This window comes from Dasypus novemcinctus, chromosome 5, assembly GCF_030445035.2.
Source record: "Dasypus novemcinctus isolate mDasNov1 chromosome 5, mDasNov1.1.hap2, whole genome shotgun sequence".
Taxonomy (NCBI): domain Eukaryota; kingdom Metazoa; phylum Chordata; class Mammalia; order Cingulata; family Dasypodidae; genus Dasypus; species Dasypus novemcinctus.
In genome coordinates, this window is record NC_080677.1 from 139,212,532 (window position 1) to 139,236,632 (window position 24,101).

Here is a 24,101-nt window from a genome sequence, read left to right on the forward strand (position 1 = left end):
CTGTTATTCAATATTGTGCCAGAAGTTCTCGGTAGAGGAATGAGACAAGAAAAAAAAAAAAGCATCCAAATAGGAAAAGAAGAAGTAAAACTCTCGCTATTCACAGATGACATAATCCTACATTTAGAAAATTCTGAAATATCTACAACAAAACTGCTTGAACTTATAAATGAGTTTAGGAAAGTGGTAGGATACAAAAATCACTAATGTTTCTGTACAATAGTATTGAACAATCTGAGGAAAAAATCAGGGGAAAAACTCCATTTTACAATAGTAACAAAATGACTCAAATACCTAGGAATCAATTTAACTGAGGATGTACAGGACCTATGTTCAGAAAATCACAAAACAATGCTAAAAGAAATTTTAGGAAGACCTAAACAAATGGAAGGATATTCTGTGTTCATGGATTGGAAGACTAAATATCCTGAAAACGTCAGTCCTAACCAAACTGATTTATAGATTCAATGCAATCAAGCCTACTTTACAGAAATAGAAAAGACAATTATCAAATTTTTGGAAGGGAAAGTGCACCCAAATAGCCAAACACTCTAAAAAAGAGGAGCGATGTGGGAGGATTTTCACTGCCTGACCTTGAAACATTACAAAGTTACATTGGTCCAAACAGTATAGTATTGGCATAAAGATAGACATACTGATTTGTGGACTAGAATGGAGAATACAGAAATAAATCCTCACATCTATGGCTAGCTGGGCTTTCCCCCCTCCTCTTTGAATGTTGTTTTTGTTTTTTTTTCCCTTTAGGAGGCACCAGGAACGAACCTGGGACCTCCCATGTGGGAGGCAGGCACTCAACTGCTTGAGCCATGTATGCTCCCCGTAAACTGGTTTTTGAGAAACCTACTAAGTCCACTTTTGTGGGACAGAACAATCTCTTCAACAAATGGTGCTGGGAGAACTTGATATCCATAAGCAAAAGAATGAAAGAGGGCCCTTATCTCACACCCTATACAAGAATCAACTCAAAACGGATCAAACACCTAAATATAAAAGCTAGATTCATAAAACTACTAGAAGAAAATGTAGGGAAACATCTTCAAGATTTTGTGGTAGGTGGTGGTTTCTTGGATCTTACTTCCAAACATGAGCAACAAAAGGAAAAATAGATAAATGAGACCTCCTCAAAATTAAACACTTTTGCACCTCACAGGACTTTGTCAAAAGAGTGAAAAGGCAGCTGACTCAATGGGAGAAAATATTTAGAAAGCACATGTCTGGTAAGGGTTTAATATCCATGATATATGAAGAGATGCTGCAACTTAACAATGAAAAGACAAATGACCCAATTAAAAAATAGAAAATTCTTAAAAAGACATTTGTCCAAAGAAGAAATACAAATGGCAAAAAAAAAAACAACAAACAACTGCACATGAAAAAATGTTCAACATCACTAGTGATTAGGGAAATGCAAATCAAAAGTATAATGAGATATCCTTTCACACCTATTAAAATGGCCACTATTAAAAAGACATAAAACTACAAATGTTAGAGAGGATGTGGAGAGACAGGAATGCTTATTCGCTGTTGATAAGAATGTAGAATGGTACAGCCACGTGGAGGACTGTTTGGCAGTTCCTAAACAAGTTGAATATAGATTTGCCACATGATCTGGCAATTACTCTACTGGGGATATACACAGAAGAACTGAGAGCAGTGACATGAACAGACAGCTGCATACCCATGTTCATTGTGGCATTATTCACAATCGTCAAAAGATTGAAACAACGCAGGTGTCCTTCAACCAATGAATGGATGAACAAAACTGTAATGCATACACACAATGGAATATTATGCGGCAATAAGAAGAAATGAAGTCACAAAACATATGACAACCTGCATGAACTTGGAGAAAATTATGTTGAGTGAAGCAAGCCAGACACAAAAGGACAAATAATATTATGAGGTAAAAATGTGTAAAGTCATGGAGTTAATCATTAGAATCTAAGTCACCAGAAAATAGGAGGGTAGAGAATGGAAGACTGAGGGTTAACATATAGAGAATTGGCAAAAAAGGTTGTTTGTTAATCTTTGGAAATAAATAGAAAAGGTGAAACACAAAATAGTGTTTGTAACTAATAGTGCTATTGTATGGGTATGACAGTGGTTGAAAGGGAGACTCTAAGGTCATGTATATTACTAGAAGGAACACTAAAACATGTAACATGGGACTGTATAGCATAGTGTGAAATATGAATATGGGTGATATTGCATACATGACTGTTTTTCTTTGAAAGTGAACAAACCCACAAACATGAAGATAAGTGAAAGAAACCAGACACAAAGTACTACACATTGTATGATTACATTTATATAAAATATAAATATATGTAAATATAGCAATTATGTACAGCAGGTAAAACAGAGATTGAGAGGTGAACAATATTTTTGTTTATTATTATTATTGAAATAAAATCTCTAATAATGATTGAAGTGATGAACATACAACTACGTGGTTATACCAAGTACCATCGATGATACACTTTGGATGAATTGTATGCTTTATTAATATGTATCAATAAAATTGATTTGTTTAAAAATGTAAATATGTATCTATTTATAAAGATGGAATTAGATTAATACTTATGTAGGGCTGGGGAAGGATAGATGGACTGAGAGATGACTGCTGAGGAGTGTGGAGTTTTACTTTTTGGAGTAATGAAATTGTTCTAGGGGGTGGGGTGTAGCTCAGCAGTTGAACTCCTGCATCCCATTTACCAGGTTCTGGGTTCAGTCCCTGGTGCCTCCTAAAGGGAAAAAAAAAAAAAAAGAAAGAAATTATCTAAAATTTTTTGTGGTGATGAATGCACAACACTGTGATTATACTAAAAGCCATTGATAGATTGTATGGTATGTGAATATAGCTCAATAAAACTGCTTAAGAAAGATTGCATGAAAATAAACAGGAAAATGCATTAATCCACTTTCTCATACAAGCAACAAATATTTACTGAGCATTTACTACACTGAGGTAGGCACAGGATTAGGCATTAAAACTTTATTGTAGGAGTGGATGTGGCTCAGTTCAGTGGTTGAGCACCAGCTTCCCACATATGAGGCCCCAGGTTCAATTCCTGTGCCCCAATACCACAAAAACAGAAACAAAAAACTTTGTTGTATATATGACTTTTTAAAAAAAATTTTATTTTATTTATCCCACCCGTCCCCCTCCACGCCCCCCTTGTTTGCGCTTGCTGTATCTGTTCCTTCTGTGCTCCTCTTTCTTTTAGGTGGGACTTGAATCCACCGGGACCTCCATGTGGGAGGGAGGCACCTAATGGCTTGAGCCACATCCGCTTCCCTGTAACGTTTAATGTTAACTATCTATTAGTTACCTTCATTAACACATTAGATGTCCACTTGAGTTCATTTCTAAAAGGAGACCTATCTTTGGAAAACCCCCCTAATGCTCCAAGTGTTGACACTGTGGCTTTTGCTTTACCACAACTGGATGAAAGGGAAAAATTTTTATGCTTTCATTCATAAATCACATTATAATTTTTGAAAGGACATTCGGAATAATTGGATCCACACAACGATCTATGTGGACAGGAGAGATATCACTCTCCTTTTAAAGATGAGTGAATGTAAAGGCAAAGAAGTGACGTGCTTGGTTAAGTGGCAGAACTGGGACCGAAATTCAGGTCCAAGGTTTGCCCTTTACACTAGACTAGTCCACTAGTTTAAATATTCTAATATGCTAATTGAGTCTCCTCATCTCAATTGTTTGTCATCATATTGAATGCTATGAATCTGCTTCCCAGGAAAATGAACAAATAAAATTCCGAATACAATTTTACGGTTTCAGGGAGCTACTGCCGCCCATCCATTCATTCTTGTCCTTGGAGCCCGGTTTTGGAGGGCAGAGTCAGCTCCAAATTCTTCACCGTAGAGCTTGTTAAATACAATTTCAATCGGACACTCCAAGATCAGATGCAGGTCCAAGATGAGATCTACATCCCTTAGAAAGTGAGAATCGCAATGGCAGTTTTGCTCTCCCTCAAGCTCCTACTGCAGAGCAAGTCAAAAGGTGGAAGGTGCCTGGGAGGTCACCGCAGGAAAGTTCCCAGCCTCCACGCGCGTCTCGCGAGGACGCGCACGCTCGGGGCGGGGCTCCGGCAGAGGCGCGGCCCCGCCAGGCCGCCTCTACGGCCTGCGAGCTGAGAGGATCGCCGGAGCCATCGATGGCGGGGGCGCGCTCGCTCGCTGAGGCGCGGGGCCGCGGACGGGAACTGCAGTCGGCGGCCATCTTCTCTCCCAAGGCGGCTGCTTCCTAGTGCAAGTGCGGGAGTCAACACCCCTTTTCCCGGCGCCCCTTGGCCTCGGCGGCGAACAGTGGGGGAGACTTGTGTGAGGGGGGGAGGTGAGGAAGAGCCGCGTCCTCCAGTGTCACCGTCCCCGTCCTGATAGTCTCCTCGGCCGCCCCCTACCCATCCCAGAGGGCAGAGGCTGGGAGGGCAGAGCCACCGGGGAGGGAGGTTGCAGGCACGGGATCATTTCTCCTCCAGCAGCAGCCGCGGCAGCCGACGTCGTCCTCCTCCTCGGTGCCCGCGGCTGGGCGGCGGTGTCACGCTCGCCGCGCCGCGCCTCCTCCCCCGGCGAGACTCCTCCGCCCCTCCCCCGCGGCTCCTGGCTGTTTCTAGGGGTCGGGTCTCCTCCTAGATGGGATAAGCAGTAAAGATGTTTAGTTTTGAAGGGGATTTCAAAACCAGGCCCAAGGTGTCCCTTGGAGGAGCAAGTAGGAAGGTAAGAGACCAGCCTTTTTGTATAATATATACATATACTATATGTAGTCTTAACCATCTTCCGAGGAAGGAAGCACATGTTTTTTGTTAGCAGAGTCTCCTTTCTCGGCGCTTCGTCTTCGGAGTCGTGTTTTGGCAGGTGGGGTGTTCCTAGAATAAGGCTATTTCCAATCGGTGCGCTCCCCCACCGCATACACAAACACCAGGGACTCGCGCCCCACCCAGACGGTGGTTTGTAGCCGACAGTTTTGGCCAAAATGCTTGCGTCGCCATGGCCCCCGGAGTGATGAAGCTTGAATTGTTGGTCTGGAGAAAGAACCCTTTTCGTTCGCTTCTAAGTTTTTATGTCCGATCTTAGAAGTCGGCATTTAGCAACCGCTAGCGTGTTGCTGTTTTAGAATGCTGTTTTAAAATAATTTCGACTTGGCTCTGCTGGAATTCCTCTTTTGCTTAGCACTAGGACTCTTGACATAAAAAACCAAATGAGAGAAATGACCGAAAAGCTTCTGGCAGCTGCGCGATTGGTAAGAAGTCACTTCCTGAAATTGGCCAGTAATGGTTTCACTTTAATCATCAATGGCAAGGAGCTGTTTACATCTCAAGTGAGGCAAAACTGTTAGAGAGCATCGATAAGGATACCTCCAGAGCCTGCTAGAATTTTGCACGTGTGTGTGTGTGTTTTAAACGGATCTTGAAAGAAAGGCTAGTTAAGAAAAGGTGTTTGCATATTAGAATCACCAATTTCTATTCATACTAAAGGTGAAGTTATTTCTGTGCAGAAGGCAAGGAGCAGACTTCTTTTCAGAAATGAACTTTAGATTCTTTATCACGTTTGACTTCAAATAGTGATTGCTTTTAAAATATTACCTAAAAGATATTTTCTGTTGTAGAAAGTAAATAGTATATATATATATATATTAAAAAATATATCCACAATCCCTAAAATTAAGGCAGAGCTCTTCATAATTAGTCACCTGTTTGACTCACAGAAAATTGAGCATTATTCTTTACCAGGTATCTGGGAACATATTTCTGGAGAGATTTTAGAACTTTTTCCTATTTGACTTGTCTTATAATCATTCTTATGATAACTGTTTAGCATAAAGGTGGACAAAATGTGATTATTCTCCTGTCCAGTTCTGGAATTTCCAGCTCTCCTTCTCTGGTGAGTGGTATCTATTGATTTGGTGGAATTGTTAATAAATACTTCAGTACCAGTGTTGGCATTGCTTCAGTCACTTGTTCTCCACACTTCTCCACTCTTCTGGCTCATGAATCCCTTTTCTGCCTGTGTTTCAGTTCTAGATTAAAAATTAAAGTGTGTTTCCATGGATGGAGTGTTTGAAGAGTTTGAGTCCAGTTTAGTTGCCTGTTTTCTAAAGAATTTAAGAAATGTTCTTTAAAATGCTTTTGCCTAATAAACCTTTAATAATTGTAGGTTGGCACACAACTCAGTGGATGATTAAGTCCAAGTAGGGACATACTTTCAAAAAATTATGCATGAGGGCATATATGTGATGTTGGTTTTTGGCAGGTAGAGGAAGGGAACTTTGGTAGGAAGTTCCGGCTTTGAATTTGTATGATAGGATTGGGGTCTTCAAGTGTGAATCCACCATTGTGCCCCTTATAGTCAGATCAGAAGGGTTGAACTGGGGAGGAGTCGAAGGTAGCTTGAGATGGTGGTGGCAAGAGAGGTGATGGCAGTTGGGTACTGCGCAGAGGTGGCAGGGTTTGTGGATGAATAGTGACCGAGGAGAGTCTGTGTGAAATTTTTGTGTTTGGAAGGGGCCTTAGAGAACTTCAACACCAGATGTCTTAATTTACAAATTTGGATGGTGAGATACCCAGTGATTGCACTTTCACACAGCAAGTTAGTGGCAGAACCACGCAGAATCCATGCCACTTCCTTTATGTGCAGTGTTGTGATTTCTGTTATAGACAGGATTGCCCTGGCATGGCCTGCTACAAGTGTTGATCTTTTTTTATCAAGTAACTGAGCAAAGCAGTAGTCTATTGGCCAAAATCTCAAGGGGAGATGAAACGTTTCCTTGCTTTTTTAATTGTGCGAAGAAAAGGTTTTTTCCCCGTTTCTTTTACTTGTTTTATTGAGGTATAAACTTACATACATAAGCTTAATAAACAGATACTAATTATGCACATCTTAATTCAGATTTGCTAGAAGAAGAGCCTGATGAGAAGGAGATTCTTGTGCAAGCGATACTGAAGGAGAAAAGAGAGGAGAGAAGCAGGATAGGGCTGGGGAAAAGCTAAGCATTGTATGTTTTCAGCTGCAGTCCTTTTGCCTGTTCCCATGCGGAGCTCTGGAGCCTGGCTGGTATCCCAAGAGTTGTTCACTTTTGAGGATAGGGGATTGGCATATCAGTTAGTCATTGGCTGTGGGCTACCGCCAGCTAGGTTGGAATGAGGGTGGGAGTTTACATTTCTAGCCTAGGGCAGTATCCAGAGAGGGTCTGTAGCAGCCAGCAAGTAGCAGCTGGGGGATGGGAGCATTGGCTTGGTAAAGGAATTTTGGTGGGACACCAACAAAATCTTCAGTTTGAGGCTTTTTACATATGTACACAGCCCTCCAGTTTTCGATCAGGCTCCTTGGTGCCCCTCCTTCCCACTCATTACTCCTTCTCTCAAATGGTAACTACTCTTCTGGTCCATAGATAAGTTTTGCCTGTAGTTGAATTTTATGTAAATGAAATACAGCTTGAGCTTTTTTTCTCTCTTTCTGTATCTGGCTTCTTTGGCTCAGCATTATGTCTTGTGAAAGGTGCAATCCATCCATATAGTTGGCAAAGCAGTGGTTCTTCATTGTTTAGTAGTCCATTGTGTGAATATACCACAAGTTATGAATTCCATTTGTAATGGATGTTTGTTCATATCTTTTGGTGGACATATTATGCTAAGTCTTAAGTTATTCTTATGTTAACCTGAGTGCATTACTGCCAATAGTTTCCGAAGTGACATGCCTGTTTACATTCCAGTCGGCAATGTCTTGAGAGTTTCAGTTTCTCCTCGGCTTTGCCAATACTTGGTATTCTAAGTTCCTTTAATTTTGACAGTTCTGTAGTGATATTAAGTGGTCTTAATTTTAAGTTTCCTGACAACTAATGAATTTGCATACTATTTATGCTTATTTCCCTTAATTCTCTTTGGCTGCAATGTAAGTCCTTTCTTTCATTAAAAAAAAAAGTAGTTATCATGATCTTTATTCTATATCTTAAAATATTATTTGAAATCTTCCCTTCTTTCTTGACTTTAGTAGAAAACTGAAGTTACTACCCTTTAATTTAATATTTTTATTGTTTTCTTCCCCCCAAATTAAATGAACATTTTGATTGTTTATTATTGTAAAGACTCTAAATAGGATCTGCAAAATTATAAGGAAAAGTCCCTGCCCTCAAGGAGTTATAATTAATTTAAAAGGTAAATATCAGTAGACAGTAACGACTATATTCTGGATTTTCTTTGGGGCTGCTCCAGGAAAAGCTAGAGTTTGACCTTAGTCTTAAAGGATGGTGGAAAACAATCAGGATATTCCAGGTGGGAGGAATGGTAAACATGGAATAAATATATATCAGATTTTATTGATTCTAAGTCACACAAGTTTTACCTTTTTAATATATCTGAAATCAAGATACATCTTGATGGCACAATCGTTTAGGTAGCAGTTTTCTTTTTTGGTAGTACATAGAATATCTGAGGGGATATTTGATTGCAAATATAGATATCCACTAAAATTGGCTTTAGTAGGGAAAAAAAATTATTAGAAGGATACCAAGGTATCTCTTACAGAATGTAAGGCCAGATACTAAGTCATTACAAGTAAGATTAGCACTCTCAATCTTTCTCCAGGACTGCATGGTCTCCTTTTTCTGTTTCCTTCATTCTTAGCTCTCTGCAGATTGGCTTTCTCCATTTCACTTGCACATGATCTTGACCTTATGTGATTTCCTTGTTCAAGTGTTCATCTGAGTCTATTTGGTCTCTATTCCAAATTCTCTGGATAATCTGATTGACTTGGGTCAGGTTTCTACCTGATAAACTGAGTCTGGAGAGGGGCAGGAGTCTTTTGGAATAAATAGAGCAGTTTAGATGTGTGTGAGGGGTGGGGAGAAGAGTCTTCAAAAGGGTTGTTGAAGGAAGTGGATGTGACTAAAGCACTTGGACTCCCGTCTACCATATAGGAGGTCCAGGGTTCAAGCCCCAGGTCCTCTTGGTGAAGGCAAGCTGGTCCGTTTGGAGAACTGGCGCAACAAGATGATGCAACAAAAAGAGAAAGAGACAATAAGAGACGCAGCAGACCAGGGAGCTGAGATGGTGCAAGAGATTGAGCACCTCTCTCCCACTCCGGAAGGTCCCAGGATCAGTTCCTGGTGCTGCCTAAAGAGAAGACAAGCAGATAGAAGAACCCACAGCGAATGGACACAGAAAGCAAGACAGCAAGTGCAAAAATGACTGGGTGGGGTATGGGGGGGTGGGGTGGGGAGAAATAAATAAATCTTATAAAAAAGGGATTGTTGAAGGAAATGTCCAGGTTCTTGTGAGATATAGGTGAGAATGGGAGAAATATGCGCTAGAGATGCAGATTTGGGAATTATCAGCAGATAGGTGGCTTAGAATGAAATCCTGTAGGGCAAGAGAGTATGGAGTTGGGGATGGGGAAGGATTATTGGTGTACTGCAACATTTGGTAGATTGGAAGGAAGAAAAATTTATGAAAGAATGATAAATCAGAGTGAAGAGAGTTTCCAGAAGGAGGGGGAAGTGATCAGCAGAGGTGATCAGCAATGCCAAATGCTGCAGGAATGCAGTAAGGTAAATACTAACAATTTATTGAATTTGGAAATATGAAGACTTTGACATTAGAGAGAGCATTTTCTTTAGGGTGGTAGCAGTTGAAGTCAGATTGCAGCATATTGAAGAATGAATGGAATGTAAAAAAAAAAAGAACTTTTGAAAAGGATCAAAAGATTGAATATAAAGTAGGAGGAAATTCAGGGTCTAGGGAGAATTTTCTTTTTAGTATGAAAGAAACTGGAGTTTATTGACTGGGGAAGGAGCCAGTAGAGAGGACAGATGGGTTGAAAATGAAAGAAAGAAGCTGAGTAACTTTCAGGGTTCTGGAGGAGGCAAAAGGGTGAAGAAGAATCATTTGTGAGCAGGAGAGGGAAATATTTTGAGGTTTCTAGAAAAGAAAATGGTGATGTATGCAGATAAAGCTTTTAGATAGGCAGAAGGAATTTAAGATTTCCTTTCCAAGTTTCCATAGATAGTTGAGATAAAAGTGGCAGTGGACTCAAGGTCTCTTTAATCTTTGTCTATTGCTTTTTATTTTTTAATCAATAAACTTTTTTAGAACAGTTTTAGGTTTACAGAAAAATTGAATAAGTAATACAGAGTTCCTATTATACACCACTCTTCAGTTTCCCCTTTTATTAACATCTTGTGTTAGTGTAGTACATTAGCTACAATTGATGAACCAATATTGATACCTTATTTTTAACTACAGCCCATAGTTTGCATTAGGGTTCATGCTTTGTATTGTACAATTCTGTGGGGTTTGACAGCTGCTTAATGTCATATATTTGCCATTACAGTATCATACAGAATAGGTTAATTGCCCTAAAAATTCTCTGTAAGACTCCTTCCCCAACCCCCTTCTGACAACCACTTATCATTTTACTCTCTGTAGTTTTGCCTTCCCCAGAATGCCATATAGTTGGAATGGAATCATACAATATGTAGTCTATCATTTATTTATAATTTTTTATTGTGGTAATATATATATAATTTTTCCATTTTAGCCACTTTCAAAGGTACAATACAGTGGTATTAATCGGTATGTAGCCTTTTTAGACTGGCTTCTTTCACTTAGCAATATGCATTTAAGGTTCCATCAACTTTGTTGCTTGATAACTCATTCCTTTTTATCACTGAATAATATTTCATTTTATGGTTGTACCACAGTTTGTTTTTCCATTCATCTTTTAAAAAACATCTTGGTTGTTTCTGGTTTTTGGTGGTTATGAAAAAAGCTGCTATAAACATTTGCGTGCAGGTTTTTTTTTTTTAAAGGTTTGTTTATTAATTCCCCCCCCCCCCCCGCCCGCCAGTTGTCTGCTCTCTGTGTCCATTTGCTGTGTGTTCTTCTGTGTCTGCCTGCCTTCTCTTTAGGTGGCACTGGGAACCAATCCTGGGACTTTATGGGTGGGAGAGAGGTGCTCAATCTCTTGTGCCACCTCAGCTCCCTGGTCTGCTGCATCTCTTATTGTCTTTTCTCTGTGTCTCTTTTTGTTAAATCATCTTGCTGCACCAGTTCTCTATTCTGGCCAGCTTGCCACCCAAGCCAGCTTGCCTTCACCAGGAGGCCCCAGGAATTGAACCCTGGACCTCCCATATGGTAGAAGGGAGCTCAGTCACTTGAGCCACATCTGCTTCCCTACATGCAGGTGTTTGTGTGAGTGTAAGTTTTCAGCTCCTTTGGATAAATATCTAGGAGCATGACTGCTGGATCATATGGTGGATGTAAGAAATTGCCAGCCTGTCTTCCAAAGTGGCTGTACCATTTTGCATTCCCATCAGCAGTGAATGAGCATTTTTACTACCCTTCATCCTTGCCAGCATTTGGTGGTGTCAGTTTTTTATGTTTTTGTTTTTTCATTTTGTCCTTGTAATAGATGTGTGGTATCTCGTTGTTTTAACTTTTGGTTCCCTAATGAGGTATGATGTTGAACATCTTTTTTTTTTGAACATCTTTTTTGCCATTTGCATATTTTTGGTGAGATGCTGTTAAGATCTTTTGTCTTTTTTTTTAGAAGATACCAGGAATTGAACCCAGGACCTCGTATGTGGGAAGCAGGTAGCAGGTGCTCAAGCGCTTGAGCTACATCCACTTCCTATCTTTTGTCCATTTTTTAATTGGTTTATTTGTTTTCTTATTTTTGAGTTTATAAGAGTTCTTTGTCGGTTTTGGATACAAGTCCTTTATCAGATACATCTTTTGCAAATATTTTCTCCTAGTCTGTGGCTTGTCATTTCATTCTCTTAATAATATCTTTCACAGAACAAGTTTTAAATTTTATTGGAATCCAACTTCCTAGTTTTTTCTTTCATGGATCATGCTTTTGGTATTCTATTTAACAGTTATCATAAAATCAAGGTCTTCTAGATTTTATATGTTATCTTTTAAAAGTTTTATAGTTTTGCATTTTACATTTAGGTCTATGATCTATTTTGAGTTAATTCTTGTGAAGGTGTAAGGTTTGTGTCTAGAATCATTTTTTAAAAACTTACTGCATATCATTTTTGTTTTTTAAGTTTTATTTTATTTTACTTTTATTTTTTATGTTATTTATCCCCTCCGTCCCCCAGGTGGTTTTTCATCTGTCAGCTCATTGTTTGCTTGCCTTCCTCAGGAGGCACTGGGAACCAAACCCAGGACCTACCACATGGGAGGCAAGTGCTCAATGGCTTGAGTCACATCTGCTCTCCACGGGCTGTGGTGTCTGCTGGCCTGTGGCATCTTCTTGTTTTGGCTTCTGCTCTTTGAGGGCGTGTGGCCTCTAGCTTGTTGCGGCGTGTGTTGTGTTTGCTTGTCTTATTTAGGAGGCACTTGGACCTGAACTCAGACTACCCGTGTGGTAGCCGGGCACCAGCTGGTTGAGCCACATCTGCTTCCCTTCATTTTTGTTTTTATTATTTTTGAATGTGATTGTCTAGTTGTTCCAGCACCATTTGTTGACAAGACTGTCATGTCTGCATTTAATTGACTTTACTCTTTTGTCAAAGATCAGTTGACTTTATTTGTGTGGGCCATTTCTAGGCTCTCTACTTTGTTCCATGAATCTCTTTGTGTATTCTTTTGCCAATACGGCACTGTCTTGATTATTGTTGCTTTATTGTGAGTCTTGTAGTCAGGTAATGCCAGTCTGTTGACTTTGTTCTTATTCTTCATATTGTATTGGCTATTTTAGGTCATTTGCCTTTCCATATAAACTTTCAAACCAATTTTTCAATATCCACAAAATAACTCACTGGGATTTTGATTGGAATTGTGTTGAATATATAAATCAAGTTGGCAAAAAACTGACATTTGAGCAATATTAGGTCTTCCTATCCATGAACATAGAATGTCTCTCCATTTATTTAGCTCTTCTTTGATTTCTTTTATCAGAGTTTTGTTGTTTTCGTTATATAGATTTTATACATATTTTGTTAAATTTATACCTCTTTCATTTTTGGGGTGCTATTATAAATGGTATTTTGTTTCTAATTTCAAATTCCAATTGTTCATTGTTGGCATATAGGAAAGCAGTTGACTTGTATATTAACTTTGTATCCTTCAGTCTTGCTATAATTGACTATTAGTTGCAGGGTTTTTTGTTTGTTTATTTGTTTGTTTTGTTGTTCATCCTTTGGGATTTTCTCCATAGACATCCTGTCATCTGTGATTAAAGCCAGTTTTATTTCTTACTTTCCAGTCTGTATACTTTTTATTTTCTTGTCTTATTGCATTAGCTAGGACTTCCAGTATGATGTTAAATAGGAGTGGTAAGAAGAGCCATTTTTGCCTTGTTCCTGAACCTGAAGCATTTAGTTTCTCACCATTAAGTATGATGTTGACCGTAGATTTTCTGTGATGTTCTTTATCAAACTGAGGAAGTTTTCCACTGTTCCTAGTTTGCTGAGAGTTTTATCATGAATGAGTGTTGGATTCTGTCAAACAATTTTCCTGTATCTATTTATATGATCATATGATTTTTCTTCTTTCGCCTGCTTATGTGATGGACTACTGGTTTTCAAATATTGAAGCAGTTTTTCATACCGGAAATAAATTCTACTTGGTTGTGGTTTGTAATTCTTTATATACACTGTTGATTTTAGTTGGCTAATATTTCATTGAGGATTTTTTTTTAAAGATTTATTTTTATTTATTTCTGCATCTCCCCCCCCCCCCCAGTTGTCTGCTTTCTCTGTCCATTCACTGTATGTTCTTCTTTGACCGCTTCTATGCTTATCAGCGGCACCGGGAATCTGTGTTTCTTTTTGTTGCATCATCTTGTTGTGTCAGCTCTCCGTGTGTATGGTGCCATTCTTGGGCAGGCTGCACTTTCTTTCGCGCTGGGTGGTTCTCCTTACGGGGCGCACTCCTTGCATATGGGGTTCCCCTACGTGAGGGACACTCCTATGTGGCAGGGCACTCCTTGAGTGCATCAGCACTGTGCGTGGGCCAGCTCCACAGGGGTCAAGGAGGCCTGGGGTTTGAACCGCTGACCTTCCATGTGGTAGGCGAATGCCCTATCCATTGGGCCAAGCCCACCTCCCTCATTGAGGATTTTTGCATCTTCATTCATGAAAGGAGAGATAATTGTTCATAGTTTTCCTTTCTTATGATGTCTTTATCTTGTTTTTGTATTAGGGTAAGGCTGGGCTTATCAAATATAATCTAGAGTCTACTAAAGCCAGTACTGTAGTTTTAAATCCCCCTTTTGAATAGATTTAGACTACTCTTAACATGGTAAGAACTCTGATTGGCTTGCTTTACAAAACTGTCTTCTATTGTGTAACTGAAGGTCTTAACTAAAATATTTCAGCTTAAAAAAATTAGATACTATTTTAGTTTTAAAACCAGGCACTTGCTATATGTGACATCATAATATTCTGTATACATTGCAGTGGAACATAAAAACTGTTTTTCTTACAGATCTGGAATCAAGTAAAATTGAAATATTTTCAAAAATCAAAAAATGTTGATTTCCTATCAGTACTGGTATTATTACCTTACTATTTTATCTGGCAGCACCACTTCTATTCTCTCAAATATATTTGTGCCTTATGTAGTTGTTTGCAAATAAGACCAAAAAATTAAGCCTCCCAAATATGATAAGGCATTCTTAGATTCTGATTCTTAGATTCTGATTTCTTATAGAAACCAAGCAGAATGGATGTGCTGAGACTTATTTGAACTTGTCTCATTTTCTTTGGATGTTTAACAGGATTTTTTTTGTGGGGGGAGTTTTTGCTGACTCCAGCAAGCCACCCAGGATGAAAAATTTAAGAGGCACTCACTCTCTGGGTTGAAGTTTAAGAGTTTAAGCAGGCACTTACTCTCAGGTTCATGCATGTGCTGACACGTCACTTGCTTGTCCCTGAGAGTGAGTGCCTTCCTAATATTTGCACCCCAGGTGCCCGGCTTCCCTCACACTATTTCCTGCCCTATTTTTAACACTTTAATATGTGCTGATTTTCTTGGGTTAATTGCCTACTAACTCGGTCTCTTAACTAAGGTAAAAAAAATAAAAATAGGTAGTCTCATAAGGTTGTAGTAGAACCTTGAAAGAGATTATTACAAAAGCTACAAGGAGTTCATCTTAGTGTCCTGCCTGTGATTTTTTCCCCGTGTTCTGGGGACTGTTAATAGAACGCAGGCACCCAGAAAGAAGTTTGGAAGTTGTACATCTTATTCTTTCACTGTGAATCCTTGTTTTATATAACCTTTAAAGTAGCTGTTTCTAACATGCCACAGACTTGTTCATGACCTCCTTTATATGTTTCGTTTGTAAATACGAAGTCAGGAACAGGAGCATGTGTGTCTCCATATCCCATCTTCACTGATGATCACATTTAAGATGATGATACACACTGTTAGTGGGAATGTAGATTGTAAATGTAAATTGGTACAACCATCTGGAGGACAGTTTAACTGTATATCAAGAGTCTTTAAGAGGGTATATTCCCTCTAATTCAGTAATACTACTAGGAATTTATTCTAAGGAACTAATTTGACAGGTACTCAAGGACAGATAGAAAAGGATGATTATTGTGGCATAGCTTACAATATTGAAAAATTATAAAAAACCTGTTTTGGTTTCTTAGGCAGCTCAAATACCATGAAATTGGTTGGGTTAAACAATGGAAATATATTTGCTCATGGTTTTGAGGTTAAGAGAAAGTTCACAGCAAGGCATCATCAAGGTGATTGGCATTTTGGAGTTGGCTGCTGGTGGTTCTCGGCTCCTCCATCACATGGCAAGGCACACATCGGCGACTCCTGGTCTTTCTTCTATTCCAGGTTCTGTCCAGCCTCTTGCTTCTTGTTGGTTCATTTCTCTGTTTAAATTTCATTCCATTCATGAAGGACTCCAGTAATATTAAGACTCTTCCTGATTGGGCTGGGCCACATTTTAACTGAAGTAACCTCATCAGAAGGCCCTGCTTAATAATGAGTTCACACCCACATTAAATTTTTTAAAAATATGTTTTTAATTTATTTTTAAAAGATACATAGATTGCCCAAAATGTTACATTAAAAAATATAGGAGGTTCCCATATGGACCATTGGACCATTCCCCATACCCTCCAGTTTTCCCACATCAACAACTTCTTTCATTACTGTGGTACCTTCATTGCAACACTTTAAATTTAAGAACATGTTTTTCTGGGGTACATATAGCTTCACACCGCCACCCAGCCTAAATGTCACACAATAGGAAATTTGTTAAATAAATATTAACCTAATGATGCAATGGAATATTATGCAAACAGTTAAATTTCATGATGCATATTTATTAATATTGGAAAATGTTCATGATGCATTGTTAATGGAAATAAGTGGTTTACAAAATAATATGTGAAGTCTGCATTTAAATTATATTAATCTGAGCAGTGATGATATTTACTTTCCCAATTTCTTAAGTTCCAGTAAATAAAGGAAATGTATTAGTTATCAATTGCAATGTAATAGTAGCTTAAAACAATAAATGTTTGTTATCTCACACAATTTTTGTGGGTCATGTACCTAGGAGTGGCTTAGGGTGGTTCTGGTTCAGGTGTCTCATGAGGTTGCACTCATCTAAAGCCTTGGCTGGGGAGGATCCACTTCTGGGTTGGCTCATATATGTTCCTGGAAGTTAAGGCTGGTTGTTGACAAGAGATTATCACTTCTTAAAAGAAAAGAATAAAAGAAAAAGATTATCAGTTCTTTGACACTTGGCCTTCTCCTCAGGACATGGCATCTGACTCCTCCCAGAGCGTGTAATCTGAGAGATAGCAAAGAGGAAACCAGCAGTGCCTTTTTTTTTTTTTCAATACTCCCCTGTGCCACCTCTCCCCACTCCCTCATCTGTTCCCCCAGAGATCACCTCTTTAAGCTTTTTATTTTTTAAAGATTTATTTATTTATCCCCCACCCCCACCCCATTGTCTGCTCTCTGTGTCCATTCGCTGTATGTTCTTCTGTGTCTGCTTACATTCTTGTCAGTGGTACCGGGAATCTGCATCTTTTTGTTGCGCCATCTTGCTGCATCAGCCCTCCATGTGTGCAGTGCCTCTCCTGGGCAGGCTGCACTTTTTTTGCACGGGGCAGCTCTGCTTGCAGGGCACACTCCTTGTGCATGGGGCTCCACTACTTGGGGGACACCCCTGTGTGGCACGGTACTCCTTGTGCGCATCAGCACTTCGCATGGGCCAGCTTACCACATGGGTCAGGAGGTCCTGGGTTTGAACCCTGGACCCCCCATATGGTAGGTGGACGCTCTTATCAATTGAACCAAATCCGCCTCCCAGTGATGCTTTTTATTATATAGTGTGGAAGGTCATATCCTCTCACTTTCATCATTCTCTTTGTCCAGCCCACACTCAAGATGGGGGGAGTTAAGCTCCACCTTTGAAGGGAAGTAGTATCGAAGACTGTGGAAATACTTTAAAAAATCATAGAAGGGAATGTCATATTAGCTAATTTGTAAATGCTGAGGGCACAAGACATGTACCATTTTTCTGTCTTTACCTAGTACTAGTACTTAAAAATAGTGGCTTTCCTTCTTTACCTTTTTCTTACTATAATGATTCAATAGTTACTGGTCATGAAATTAATAAAATAGTTAAAAAGCAAAATTGTCAACCAAATTGATTATTTTCCAAAAATATTTTGATAAAATTTAGTCACTCAGAAAGTTTTGTGGGTCTGTGTCTTGTTTAGAAATGTAACAAGTAAAGAAACTGGTAAAATAGACACAACTTAGAGACCTGACTTAAAATGCTGTTAGTATTCTCCCAGACAAGACCTATCTGACTGTATTCTGGCTTTTCCTTGTGAACTGATTGATCCCTTTGTCCTTAAACTGCTTGAAAACCTTTACATTCCTACTTTATCCTGCCTGAAATGCTATCTATTAGGCAATTTGAGTAAAGCATCTTATTCAAAAAAGCCTCAGAGTGGCAGAAGTGGCTATCAGTTATTTGTAATACTGTGAATTCCCTTAGTTATATCATTTACCCTTTTATGGAGAAAATAGGGGATATATGATTGGGTTAAGGGAAATAAATAATTTTGGAATATATGGCAAAGCCTTTAGACAGTCACCATGACAACCATTTGTCAGGAGTAGATGCATCAGGATGTGGAAGAGAGGAAAGTGAAGTTAAAGGGTTTTGAAGGGCAATTTTGGCCATTTGAAAACTTTTTTGGATAACTTTATACCAGAATAGATGGAAGAAGTTTGTTTTCCTTCTCTTTCACTAATAGTTCCATGTACTATATAAACTATTCCCAAGAACCCCAGGCAAGTAGTATAATAGCATCATAGAATGTGATTGCTACTATTTATATATTAACATTGTTGTCGCTAATAATATGAAAAGTTTGGGTAAAGGTGTCCAACTGTGGAGAAGTGGTAATCCAACTAAGAATTGTTGAGCGGGACTGGAATGGAGGATGTGCAAAAGGAAGCGCAAGAAGAGAAGTGTAGAATTATGAAAGAGAAGGAGCAATATGTAGTTAGGGTAGATCATAAAGGGTATTGTGGGAAGTGGACTTGGCTCAATGGATAGAGCATCTGCCTACCACATGGGAGGTCCAGGGTTCAAACCCAGGGCCTCCTGACCTGTGTGGTGAGCTGGCCTGCGCACAGTGCTGATGCATGCAAGGAGTGCCCTGCCATGCAGGGGTGTCCACTGCGTTGGGAAGCCCCACGTGCAAGGAGTGTGCCCCGTAAGGAGAGTCACCCAGCATAAAAGAAAGTCCAGCCTGCCCAGGAGCGGGGCCACATACATGGAGAGCTGATGGAGCAAGATGACGCAACAAAAAGAGAGACAGATTTCCAGGCCACTGACAAGAATAGAAGTGGGCACAGAAGAACACATTTAATTACTGTAAACAACATGCTTATAGCCAACAATTAATTTTTTAAAATGATAAATTGCAGAAGTTGAGTTGCTTGGTCAAAGTAAGCACATTTTGATACACATTGTTCTCAAGGAAAATGGTAGTTATTTATATTCTGTAGTCTAAGCAGTCAAGTGCTCCCTTTGGGTCTTTGTTTCATTCCGGAAAATTGAATTGCAGTGAGTTTCAAAAGGCATTTTCTGCCAAGGATGTTTCTATTTTCTCTCCTTATTTGTTATAGGTAGGTATGCTCTTCTTAGTATTTGTCTTCTCTGCAAGGTGCTTTATCTATATGGTCTCATTTACTTTTGACTTCTAATCTGTAAAGGTAGAGGTATTATCTGTAAAAGGAAGGACTTGAGGTTCAAGGGATTCCATATAATTAGGTGAAAAATACGAAGTAGGAGTGTTTAAAGCCTGGTCTGTTCATTCTGAATCCATGCTGCTTCTGCGCTATGTCGTTGGAGATGTCTAGCTGGTAAATCTTGTGTATGTCTCCTACTTTGCTGAACTTGCTTGTAGCTTCTTAGGAAATAGAGGAACAAGTCCTGCAGTCATTGAGATGTTGGCCTTAATAGTCCATCTTTGAACTAAATTTCCTTATAATATAGCTTTAACATGCTCTTTTAATTTTTTAAAGGAGCATCAGTAAATTCAGCTGTGTTGGCAAACAGCACATTTTAGATCGTTCTTTCTACTGTGAAATCTGTTATTGCAAAAGATGACATTGTAAAGAATATAATGGAATCTTGAGAACTTGTTAAACTCTAACTACCTGGCTTAGTTGTTCAACCTTTCAGGGCTTTTCTTTTTCATGGCTTTTAACGTGAAAGTCACAATTCTTCATGATGAGAAAGTCAGATTATCATGATAATCTTCCTTGCTCTAAAAGGATTCTTTTTCCATTCAACAGTCAGTGGTCTTTAAAAAATGTAAACATAATTTAATTGAAAAAAAAAAGTTAAATCATTTTAAAGGGCATGCAGAGAAGTCTTCCTTATACATGAGATCCTTCCCCCCCCCCGCCCACTTATTACCAGTTTCCTCATTATCCTTTCAGAACTACTGTAAGCATAAATAAACTTAACTCCCCCAGCTTTTTTTTCAATAAATGAGAAAACATATTGTTCTTTACCTAAGCACTATGTCTTAGGAATGAATCCTTATTTAGATCTCCATCTCCATATTTAACTATAGTCCATGCATTATATGGTTTGTAACACATTTAACATAACCCATTTCCTATCCATTAATATTTAGGGTGATTCCAGAATATTGCTATTAAAATAGTGCCATATTTACAAAACAATTCTGGTGTAAGGAAAGAAAGTCTTTTGAAATTTATTGCAATGGAATTTAAGCTGTTACATTTTGTTTTGGGAAGTTTGTGGGTTTTTTAATGAACTTTTTGGGATTATAAATAATGTTTATTATAGAAAAATTAGGATATAATGCAATAGATTTAAAAATAACCTATTTGCATCCCATCCACCACTTAGAAATAAAAATTGTTAATATTTTGGTAAATCTTTTCTGTATATTGTTTTGAATCACGAATCATGTTGTACATTGTTTTGTAAACATGTTTTTTAGTGACTTACTACTATATTATGATGCAGCTCTAATTATTTTTGCATATTGGTGAAGTTGGTTGTTGATATTTTCATAGCTGTTCTTTCTTGTACATCTACCAAAAAGGAAAAAAAAAACAAATGTAGATTATATATTATTCCCAAATAATCTTTTTGCTAACTTTGAACATATTAATTTACTCAAAGGGAAATGTTTTGCTCAAATATTCTTTGAAGTGTGTACAACTGTTAGCTTTATGTTAATTCATGAGAACAAGAAAATGATACTGACTTGAAGCAGATGGGAATGAGATTATTCTATTTACATTGGTAAACGGAGTAAACTCTAATGGAAAATAACCCAAATAGATGAAACAAAGGAAAACTCACAGTTGGTTTTTAAAAATCAATATATAATATAGTCATAAACTTGAAAAACTTTGTATAAATGTTTAGCAGTTCATTTGAGATTTGGTTTTGTGGACATTATTCTGCTGTATAAATTTACTTTGATATGTAAACTCTAACTTTTTTACCATAAACTTTTTTATTCTGATGGTTAGTGAAATCTAACTTAAACTCTTATTTTTTTCTTTTTTAAACTTCATTTTGTTACTGCTAAATTTATGTGCACTCCGAAAATATTTTTTTCTCATTTAAAAAGATCTTTGTAAAATGGTATTTGTGAAGTTTGGCCATATTTAATTTTCAGAGAAGATAAGATAATGTGCTTGAAGCTTACAGATCAAATAGAAAAGTTTGCTGTAATTTACTATTGTTTGCATATTGATGAATAGGTTTAGTGTCACAGCTGTGAACAGGAGAGATTAGCATTGAAAGTAACATGCATGCTATGAGAACAATAGGGTTAGTCATTCCAAAAACACTTAGTGTGTTTTATGAAACTGATGTATATAATTGCTAGTAGACATCCCTAACCTTTTTAGGTCTATAGAATTTAAAAGGTAAAACATGTTGGCAAGTTATGAGTATAATAAATTGAAACTGAAAACTTGTTAATAATCAGAAGGAAGTCTGGTACTTTTTAAAAATCTGAATGTGCTTTCACCTGATACCTTATTCCTCTTTTTTCCTCTACCCACTTGATTACAAACTTATTCTTGGTTATGTTAAGCTGTTTTTGAAAATTTATATCCTCACATAGCTTCATTAGTTTTTTATTCTAGAAAACATGTACATCGGTAGTAATTCAAACAGTAGGAAATAAAAATTCAAATAAAATACAAAAAATTCTTCCTACATTTCATCCCCACTCTTCATATCCCCAGTCCCTTAATTCTTAGAGTTACACTCTATTATCAGGTCCTCATGTATCCTTTCAGAGTTAGTCTCTGTATAATCAGACATAGTGTACATACTTGTCTTTTTTTTTTTTTTTTTAACACATGTTAGAGCCTATTGTAGAGATTGCTGCACTTGCCCCCTTACCTCTGCCTTTTTAATAATATGTTTTGGAGCTTGTTCAGATCAGTACAAATGGATCTACCACATGTATAGTATTCCATGTAATGAATGTATCATAACTTATTAACTGTCATATATTTTAATAGCTATTTTAGGTCTTTTGCTAATTCAAACAAGATTGCATTGAGTATTTTTGTGTGTGTGCCAGTAATGGATATAGGTTAAATTCCTAGAAGTGGTTTAATAAGTTACTTCTATTTGTTTCCCTATGTATTATTTATAGCTTTGGCATTCTATCTTTTCTATTTGATTGTTGATCTTTTTTTTTTTAATTTTTGAAAGCTTTTACAAATAATCATTCATGCAGTGTTACAAAGATTTATTCCTACTTTGTCAGAATAAATCTTAACTTAATTTTGGTTATGGTATTTTCCTGTGTAGAAATTTAAAATTTTTATGTAATCAAAATTTTCTTTATCTTTCTGGTTTTCTTTTATTGTGGTCAAATTTGTCTTTTTTTTTTTTTTTTAAGATTTATTTATTTATTTATTTCTCTTCCCTTCCCCCCTCAACCCCGGCTGTCTGTTCTCTGTGTCCATTTGCTGCATCGTCTTTGTCCGCTTCTGTCGTTGTCAGTGGCGCGGGAATCCGTGTTTCCCTTTGTTGGGTCATCTTGTTGTGTCAGCTCTCCGTGCATGCGGCGCCATCCTGGGCAGGTTGTACTTTCCTTAGCTCTGGGTGGCTCTCCTTACGGGTCGCACTCCTTGCGCGTGGGGCTCCCCCACACGGATACCCCTGCATGGCAGGGCACTCCCTGCGTGCATCAGCACCGCGCATGGGCCAGCTCCACACAAAGGGTCAAGGAGGCCCGGAGTTTGAACCGGGGACCTCCCATGTGGTAGACGGACGCCCTAACCACTGAGCCAAGTCCGCCGCCAAATTTGTCATTCTTAAGTAAGGGCTTTGTAGCTTTTTTAGAGAAAGTTTTCTTCCACATTGAGAGTTTTGAAAATTTTCCCATATTGTCTTCATATTTTTATGACATTATTTATGTATATATATAAAGCTTAGCTCCATCAGGAATCTATTTCATTGTAAAGAGTAAAGACACAGGTCATTTATTTAAGCTGATCAATTGTTCCAACACTATTATTGAATAATGCATTTTGTCTAGATTTGAAATGCCACTTTTATGAAATACTTAAACTCCATTTATGAGTCTCTTGAGGACTCTTTCAACTGATCTGTCTGTTCATGGTTTAGCTTCATTTGTAGGGTCATTGTTTCCCAAAGTATAGTATATATGATGATTTATTTAGAACATATACAAAGGAGTATTTAAAAGGATTTAGTAGTATTTATTTTGATATCAGTCACAAAAACATAGATAGCACATCTATCTGTGATTTAATCGAAATATTTGCTCACAGTGAGATTAGCATAGGCGGCTTTGTGGTAAGTCACCTGACACTGACCAATTGACAAGTGTTCAAGCATGCCAATGAATGTTACAAACGTACAGTAGCTGAACCTTTGGAACTAATTCTATTAGTATGACCTCTACAGATTACTAGTATGGATTCCTATATACTGAATTTACTTAGACATTTTAGGGATTTTTGTTTGTTTTTTAGCAGCAGGGTGAAATTTTACTTTCAAAAATTGACAGTTGTTAACTAGCATGAGCCATGTATGGATATTCATAACTGCCAATTAGAATGGTGTGTACGCTTCCCGGCGCCGCTCCCCCCGCCCCCCCCACCCCCGGTGTGTTTTTCAGTGGACCAAATGAGAGTGAACCTGTTATATTGTGTGCCAAATTCTACTGTCAAATCATCCTCTCTTAAACTTCATTTTGAAACCATAAGGCAAACCACGGAAACCTGTTAAACTTTTAGGCCAAAAGGAAGGACTTGTAAACAGTCTGAAAATAAGTGCTCAGGGTGACAGGGGAATTGACATTCAAAAGCTGTGAAAACATCATCTATGGTATTGTATTTAATTGCTAAGGCAAGAAGAGCTGCTAATTGGGCCAAACACTTATCAAACCTGCTGTCAAAGTTATGATTAGAAGTGATGATTAGTGATGCAGCAAATAAAATAATTTAATAATTTGTCAAATGATTTAGTTCATTGGCCATTTTAGAGATAGGGCCAAATATATGTAGCAA

The 24,101-nt window shown here is 38.1% G+C and overlaps 1 protein-coding gene and 1 pseudogene across 4 annotated transcripts in view; one reads left to right on the forward strand and one right to left on the reverse strand.

The window, feature by feature from the left end:
* LOC139439072 (histone-lysine N-methyltransferase SETMAR-like) overlaps window positions 1–4,267 on the reverse strand; it is a 42,974-nt pseudogene extending 38,707 nt beyond the window's left edge.
* UBE3C (ubiquitin protein ligase E3C) overlaps window positions 4,100–24,101 on the forward strand; it is a 152,086-nt gene continuing 132,084 nt past the window's right edge. For 2 of the 4 annotated variants that reach the window (XM_071215381.1, XM_058297611.2), the window contains exon 1: window positions 4,100–4,381. Coding sequence is in view for 1 of the 4 variants with exons in the window: in XM_004458591.4 (XP_004458648.1) it covers window positions 4,699–4,764 (66 nt within the window). In the remaining 3 variants the exon portion in view is untranslated. Of the gene's footprint in view, window positions 4,765–24,101 lie in introns of all 4 variants that reach the window. The other 2 variants (XM_004458591.4, XM_071215380.1) reach the window with 2 other exon arrangements.